This window comes from Helianthus annuus, chromosome 17, assembly GCF_002127325.2.
Source record: "Helianthus annuus cultivar XRQ/B chromosome 17, HanXRQr2.0-SUNRISE, whole genome shotgun sequence".
Classification (NCBI taxonomy): Eukaryota; Viridiplantae; Streptophyta; class Magnoliopsida; order Asterales; family Asteraceae; genus Helianthus; species Helianthus annuus.
The window spans coordinates 55,781,059-55,789,673 of NC_035449.2; the positions used below are offsets into that span (position 1 = coordinate 55,781,059).

The 8,615-nt window shown below is 43.2% G+C and overlaps 1 protein-coding gene across 1 annotated transcript; it reads right to left on the reverse strand.

Annotated features, from left to right (window-relative positions):
• Positions 1 to 6,336: 6,336 nt before the first annotated feature.
• Positions 6,337 to 7,416, reverse strand: LOC110924182 (calphotin-like). The gene has a single exon (XM_022168220.1). The coding sequence runs from the start codon at positions 7,414 to 7,416 to the stop codon at positions 6,337 to 6,339; it is 1,080 nt and encodes a 359-aa protein (XP_022023912.1).
• Between the last annotated feature and the right edge of the window lie 1,199 nt (positions 7,417 to 8,615).

The following is an 8,615-nucleotide window of genomic DNA, read 5'->3' on the forward strand; positions in this document are numbered from 1 at the left end:
GCGTATGGAGCTTATGTTATACTACCATAATGTTTTTGCGCTTACTAAAAAGAAATTGCATGCATTTTGTAAACACAAATGATAGAAACTTTGCAATTTTATTCATGGATAAAGCTCAGAGGCGTTACAAAGTCTTAATAATTAGATGGAACTTAACTTACTCCCTGATAGTTTCGCCATATTTGATGTTTCTTTCTGCGGGGAACTCTACAGAGTCCCTTAAGTCTTTGCCCGTTTGTTGGAGGTTTCTTCTCCCCGGGTAATCTGCTTTATCTCCTTGCGCATATTCTGGAGTAGATGTGTAAATTCCCCATTTTTGAGGGCTTTCTCTATTTCAGTGCGCAAGGAAATGCAGTTGTTTGTGGTGTGCCCAGTATCCTTATGATATTCGCAATATTGCGCTAGGTCTTGACCACGTTTACTCTTCATCGGGATTGGCGGTTTGAACTGATAATCCTCGGTACTCAGAACTTCCGCCGGGGTCTTTGTTAGGGGGGTCCACTGCCTCTCCCTATTTTCATGCTTGTTTTCTCTTTGAGCAGAGAGTTTGTTAATTGTTGCGCGAGCATCTTCAGAGGAGCGACTTCCGGATGACTCGCGCCATGATTTTTTGAATCTTCGCTCGCCCGTTGCACTTAAGTCTGTGGGCCTGCTGTGTGGTGGTGGTGGCCTATTTGTAGTAAGGTTTTTCTCCGTCTGCGCATAAACCTTGGCCGCCGCCATTATCTTTTCCCAACTCTTGGGAAGGCCCTCTGTTCCGGATAACACTTTGACCATGTCGTCACATCTAACCGCGTACTTAAACTGAGCACGGATTAGCTGTTTGTGAACATCCCCGATCTCCAACACTTCCTTATTATATCTGGTTATAAAATCTTCCAGATTCTCGTCATCTCGTCGCCATATGTTCATGACATCGGATGTATCCCGCATGGAACGCCTTTGCTGGCTGAAGTGTGTTAAGAATTTTTGGCGCAGGTCCTTCCATGACTCGATTTGCCCCGTCGGAAGGTTATCAAACCAGATTCGCGCTGGCCCAGTTAATGTTTGAACAAACAAATGACACCAAAGCGGAAGAGTCCAACCGCCAACCAACCCTGCGCTGGTGAAAATTCTTAGATGATCGTCGGGGTCAGTTAACCCATTGAATTTCCCGACGTTAGATGGTAATTTTGCCCTTTCTAACAGAGCCAGAGCTATTTCCAGTATAAACTTCGAGTTTTCCGCTGCTTCTGCTGGGCGGTAAACTAAGTCATAATTATGCTCTGCCTCAGGGTTGTAAACCGCTCGAGGCCTGGATTTGTTAGAGTTTGGGTGTAGTCTGTTGAATACGCTGGTGTTTGCACTCAAACGATATGTTTGATCAGATTCATCGGTATGAGCATCCCATGGGGAACCCAACCTATCATGAACTGATTGCCTTTGACGAGGTTGTGATTCATGGTGTTGTCTCTGGTAGCTGTTTGTACCATCATAAGTTGATTCTTCTCGCTGGGAAGCATGAGCTCTAGATCCCGGTCTTCGTGATTGTGTTACGGGAGCCGTTTGAGCACACAACTGCGTGTACACTGCATTTAATGCCCCTTGTGACCGGACATACCATGATATCGGAGTTTCCCCCGGTGGTAAAATTGATTGAGCGGGATTTATGGAAAATATCCCTGGAGTAACAGGGTCATTTGCTCCATTAGATTGAACCTCATTATCGTCTGAGGCCTCTTCAACCATCCCTTCTACTGGTAAATTGTTTCCGACATTTGGTCGAGGACCAGGTTGTCGGTGAGAAGATGAATTTTCTGCCATGTGCAAAAACAGAAAAATGAGATGAACTGAATCGAAACGAGATAGAAACTAGAAAAACTGAGAAAACGGTGGGCGCCAATGAAGAAACACTAGATAAATGGTCGGAACCGAGATATCTAGGGGATCTGAATCCGCATAAAAGGTTAGTTCTCTCTCGATTGATTCAGTTGCAGCCGAGTTCCTTCTCCGGTGATTTCTGCAAAACAGAGCACCGTTAGCCTCGTCAAGGGGAGAAGAGAGTTCTCTCCTTGACCCGACTCCGGTGTGAGAATAAGTATTTGTAATGGAGAAGATAAAATTATTTGAGTAGTGAAAATGAGATCTGAGTTTATACCTGAAGAGTTCTCCTATTTATAACCGGGAGTTTGGGAGGGAAAATCTGTTACTGAAAAGATAACGGAAGATGCTAACGCCGTAGCGGTTATTTTTCCTTCCGTTAAGTCCTTTTGATCTTCATTAAGTTGCTTTGATCCTGATGTGAATGCACACGGATCATGACTTGATCTATGGTTGGGGAATTGCCACGTGGAAAGTGGTTTAAGTGGAGATCATTCTCCAATTACATGCTATCGTTGTGATTTCAGGAATGTTTGTGATGATGACACGTGTCCGGACGGTTATAACCGTCTGGGTGGTGCACGATCATATTTCTTCTAGAAGGTTACTGCTGTAATCTGGTGTGACACCTTACAGTGTGCACACAGCTGAATAGATCCCAAGTCTGGGTAAAATAATATCCAAGTTTGGATATTTGGGCGGACATATTGATCTCAGGGTTTTAACCCTTTGCTAAATGGAAAGTGGCGCAAGGGTTTAGGCTTCCCTTTGGGCGCGCGACTATTGCTTGTTGGTTTCTTTCTTCCTTTTGTAAGACTAATGCGCGGCTGCGCAAGGTTAAAAAGGTTGAAAGGTCAGTTGGTGGTATGGTCTCACATCCTTTTTATGAGGTTTTTGGGACCTTACCCCTTCAAGGTCTTGTTATTTTAGAAAAGTCCTTGATAAATCGCCTATAAAATCCGGCATGCCCAAGGAAACTTCTGATGGCTCTAACAGAGGATGGGGTGGTAATCGAGAAATAGTATCTATTTTAGCTCGAGCAACCTCCATTCCTTCGCTTGAGATTTTATGACCGAGTACTATTCCCTCCGTTACCATGAAATGGCATTTTTCCCAATTAAGGGCGAGGTTAGTTTCCTCACATCAAGATAGCATTCATTCAAGGTTATTGAGGCATTGATCATATGAATCTCCAAAGATAGAAAAGTCGTCCATGAAGACTTCCATAGTCTTTTCTATCATGTCATGGAAGACGGCCACCATGCAACGTTGAAAAGTTGTGGGGGCATTACATAGACCAAAAGGCATGCGTCGATAAACAAAAGTTCTGTAGGGACATGTGAATGTTGTCTTTTCTTGGTCTTCGGGTGCTATCGGTATTTGAAAGTAACCTGAAAAACCATCTAAGAAACAATAAAATTTGTGACCGGATAATCTTTCTAACATTTGATAAATAAAAGGTAAAGGAAAGTGGTCTTTCCTTGTTGCCTCATTTAATTGACGATAATCTATACAAACCCTCCATCCGGTGATGGTTCTTGTTGGTATTAATTCATTTTTTTCGCTAGTGACCACCGTCATACCTCCTTTCTTAGGAACTACTTGGAAGGGACTTACCCAAGGACTATCGGAAATTGGGTAAATGAGTCCGGCGTCAAGTAATTTGATGACTTCATTTTTCACCACTTCTTGGACGTTTGGATTTACTCTACATTGTGGTTGTATCACCGATTTATAGTAGTCATTAATTAAAATTTTGTGGGTGCACATGGAAGGGCTTATTCCTTTAATATCTACAAGCTTCCAAGCGATCGCGTTTTTGTGTTTTTTCAAAAGTGTGACCAATTTTGCTTTTTCTACACTAGTTAATTTTGACGAAATAATTACAAGTAACTTACCATCCTTGTCGAGAAAAGCATATTCCAAACCTTTTGGGAGTTCTTTGAGCTCAAGTGGTGGGTCTTTAGGTGACTCCTTATTTGGTTGCTCATTTTGATCAAGAACCAAAAAGGTTTGTTCAATGGCGACCTCTTCTGCAACAAAGTGGTCTATTTCTCCGTTTGTATCGGGTAGCTCAGCTTCATCTTCAATTAGGGGGTCATCATTGCCGATTGGATATTTCATTGAATGCTCAAGATCGACACTTCGTTTGAATGCCCCTAATTGAATGGGTAGATTGTTATGCTTCGGATTTTTCAAAGCTTCGTGGGTTCTTACAAAAGGTCATCCCAACACTAACGGGGCATCATCAAGGATGACGAAGTCGGTTGGGATTACCATTTGATTTGTTTAGACTAACACATCTTCAACTACTCCCATTGATTTTAATGTTTTCCAATTAGATAGAAAAATTAGTATTTGAAGTGGAGAAAACTCACCAATACTTAATTTTTCGAAAATGTAGTTTGGCATTATATTAACACAAAGATCTTTATCAATTGTAATATTACTAATAAAGGAGTTTGGAAAGAAACATGGAATCGGTGTAATGTTAATTTCAAATGGATCATCTTTTATTAGCATAGTTTGATCATTTGTTAACTTAATGCTTACCGTTTCGTCAATTTTAGTGTTAGTGTTTAACTCTTTTAAAAACTTAGCATGAGTAGGCACTAAACAATGATTTTCGAAAGAAGGTGACAAGAGATTAGTTTCTTGAAAATTAGACTCTTCTTGAATTTTAACGTTGTTAGACTCACCTTTTTCGTTGTTTAACTCATGTGTCGGTTTTTCACTTACTTGTTCTTCCATTTTTACCTCTTCAACTATCACTTCTTTAGTACATATTACCTCTTCCCCTGCGCGGGATTCCTCTTCCCTTGCGTGGGCTTCTTTTATATAGCACTCGATAGTTTTAAGGTGTTCTATTATCTTTTCGGCTACGGGTGAGATAGTTGGTGGTTCGTCAAAGTGAGTAGAATATGGATCCTCAAAGCTTGAGTTCAGAAGTTCGATCCTTGGTTCCTCATAATACTCATATAAGGTAGATGGTGCATACCATTGTTCCTCATTGTAAGTATATGAATTAAGGGTGGTAACTTGGTTCTTCATAATACTTATATGAGGTGGGTTGTTCACGCCATGATTCCTCATAATAAGTATATGAAGGTGATGGCTCATACCTTGGTTCCTCAAAGTATGAGTATGAAGGCTCATACCTTGGTTCATCAAGATATGAGTATGAGGGAGAAGGTTCATACCTTGGTTCTTCATAGTATGTGTATGAAGTGGATGGCTCGTACCTGGGCTCCTCATAGTGTGTGTACGAAGGGGATGGTTCAAAGAGGTCACAATATTGTACCGAATGAGGATTACCACAAATGGTACAATACTCTTCTTCATAATCATCATCCTCATAGTGGTAGTTGTAACCTCCTGAGTATTGATCCATAAGAATCACTCAGCGAACCACAACAGAGTCTCGGGACCAGAAAACAAAAATAAAAAACGTAATATATCTCAAACGACTTAACATTACCATTGGGTGGATTTTTATTGACGTTGTTGTTCGAGATATTTCCACTTGTCTCTACATGGGAGGCCGCATACTGAGCTATAGCCGCGGCGATTATCCCTTGGAGTTCCGCCTCGGTAGTAGGCATGCGCGGGTCGCGTCGTGGAGGCATCTTCTAAAAGATGATCATGTAGGTCAGGTCATAGTAAGTAAATAATATGCGTACGTAATAACATTCATCAATCACATAACATCACATGTTATAACATAAAGTAAATAACTCAACAAAGCATGTAGTGAGAACGTTGCCATTGAGCTTCATTAATCACGACCACAATATTTTTTTACATGTTTAATAGTACATCATACATCGAATGATATCATAGGGTCACATCACCCTCAAAATACAAGTCAAACTACACCTATCATATACAAAAAGTGTGATCTCTCAAAGTCTTCATAAGTTGGCTCAATCGCGACTTTCTCACCAAAATGATCGACCACCATCAAACCAAAAATGTCTATGCTGATGGCGGAGGAGGAGGAGGAAAACGAGAGAAAAGCAAGCGACGCATGTGCAACCAGTCCTCCTCAAGTGCACAACAGACGCGCAGCAAATATGCAATCTGCTGCTCAGATGCCAAGAAACGAATGTCTGAATCAGGGGAAAGCGGACGGGGAGTGTGCGGTGCTGCAAAGGGGGTCTAACAGTGACAAGACGGACGTGGAGCTCTCTCCAACTCCTGAATACGACGGCTCAGGGCGTCCTGCTATAGCTGCAGCGATGCAAGTATATCCTCCGTAGTGTACCCCACATGAAATGGGTGGTACGGGTCAGATAATGGCATAACATGGGGCGTAGTCCACAAAAATGGCTCGCTCGATGGTATGAAAGATGGTGCAGTAGGTGGTACAACATGAGGAAACTGTGACAGAAACGGAAAAGATGATGACAGTACAGGTGGAACAGAAACAGGCGGCTGCCTCGATGAACCCTCTCCAGGACGAGGTGGCAGTATGTCCTAGAGGAATGTGATGGGAAGATCAGTGCGATGGACGTCAGTGGTGTGTGGGTGGAACAATGGAATATTAGTGGGCGCAGAAACAGGTGCTACAGGAGGAGTGACAGGTAGCACAAACGGTGGGTAGTCGTCATCATCCTCGATCCACCCGTTGCGGGTGTCAGCATAACGAGGATCTATGTGAGCGGCGAAGGGTGCACGGTCAATCAATGCCGGCACGTGATCCGGTAAAGGTACATCAACAACATGATCATCCACCACTGGTAGAACAACAACGGGAAGGTCAACAATGGGTGGTACAAGAGCTGATGCATCATCAAGAACAGGGTCGGGCTCGGGTGCAGGATCAGGAGCAACAACGGGCTCTGGGGCCATCACAGGCTCAGGGTCAACAAGGTCCATATCAAAATCGGCAGGAATGTCAAACAACGGATCAATGGGAGCCATTGGCGCCTCTAAGTGTTGGTCCATATGAATAAAGTCGATCTCATGATCAGGATCGAAGTCAGGAGGAAAAACTGGATCAAAATCGTCATCGATCTCATGGTCGAACTCAAACTCGTGTGACAGACCCGGTGTAGCTGACATCGCCACGTCGGGGTCAGCGTCAGGAGAGTGATGCTGCACACTCTGTTCATGCAGGGACGCGGATGCCACAGACGCCAACGAGTCTGGGACAGGTGAACCAAGAGGAATCTCCTCTACAGGGACCTCAGCAATAGGAAGGACAACATCAGCATCAATCGGGGCCCCGCCCTCATAGTCGTCCTCAGGTGGACCCTCCTCAAACAGATCAATGTCATCATCAAATACGACATCGAGTGGCACATCCACCATGGGGAAAGCAGCAAGCGGAACGGGAGCAGGGATTACTGCAAGAGGGAGATCCCCAGCAGGAATACCATCAGCAGGCTGAATCTCAACTCCGATGTCTGGCAGAGCGAACGGCTGAAAATCATCGTCATCTGTACTCGTGGTGTCTGACGTATACACGTCTCCCTCTGATGGTATCTCATCGTCTGACACAACTGCCATAGGGTCCACTGTGTCTGATACTCCTGTGTCGGAAGAAGAAACCATGGTGTCTGTAACACAATCACATATATGCACATATATCAACATGAAATCAAATAAACATGTAAGTCACAATAAAGCAAACTAGTAATTCTCCTAGTCTCCCTAGACTACCCTCCCAACTTCTCAGACTGAACTCTCTAGCCTCTCAGACTAACTCCCTGGTCTCTAAGACCAACCTCCCAGTCTCTAAGACTAAACCTCCCCAATATCGTAGATTGAACCTTTCAGTCTCTAAGACTGAACCTCCCTCAGCCTCTAAGACTGAACCTCCCCAGCCTCTAAGGCTGAACCTCCACAGCCTCTAAGGCTGAACTCCCTCAGTCTCTAAGACTAAACCATGAATTTTGAAAAAAGTGTATTCGTGCCTTTTATTTGTAAAAAAAAATATTTTGTATCCTGGATCCGGACGTTTAGTGTATGCAATGTAAAATTGTTTTCGTGAGAGCCCTAGTGATCATAGTCTAGACTCGAGAAAGAATCCTAGTTCGCTATGATCGAAGCTCTGATACGAAGCTGTCACACTCTGGCTTTTGCGGAAGCGTGGGTTTATTTGGTGTGACTTCTTAATACCATAGCACAATCATAACAATGCTATATGAAAATAAAACACATGATAGTCATCCATTCATTAAGTTTTAAAAGTTACCACAACATCATTGTTTTAAAAGTCGACACATAAAACAGAATACAACCACGACATAATTAAAACGTGTTCATACGACACAACAAAAGACTTAAATAAAAACATGGTTTAAAGACGTGTAACCCGTCCAGGCAAGGGTCACACCTCCTAAACCTGGATGACATCATTATTCCCTACGCAGCTTGACACGATTGCACACATCGCCAGATCCATTAATTTCCTGAAATACATGGAGTTTGAAAAATAAACAAAAGTTGAGCGAGTTCATGTAAAAGTGAGTATGTATAAACCTTTCATGTATGAATAAAAGTCCCCGGTATGTAGCAATAATGAGAAAGAGATCACCAATGGGTTGCAAAGCCACTGGTATGTGTGAAAAAGTGCAGACTCAAACCTAGCAAATTTGTTACCGGGCTTCGGCTGTATGACACGGTCACCTCTATGGGCCGCCCCGGCCTCACGGGTGTGGGCTCGCTACACCCAAATAGATCTATCACTCTTATGTCCCTCGGTCCTAACAACAAGGATTGATGGCCTTAAGTGTTGTACCCACCCCTCA

Coding starts and splice junctions, on each gene's coding strand:
- LOC110924182 (XM_022168220.1), bottom strand. CDS start 7,416: ATGGTTTCTTCTTCCGACACAGGAGTATCAGACACAGTGGACCCTATG.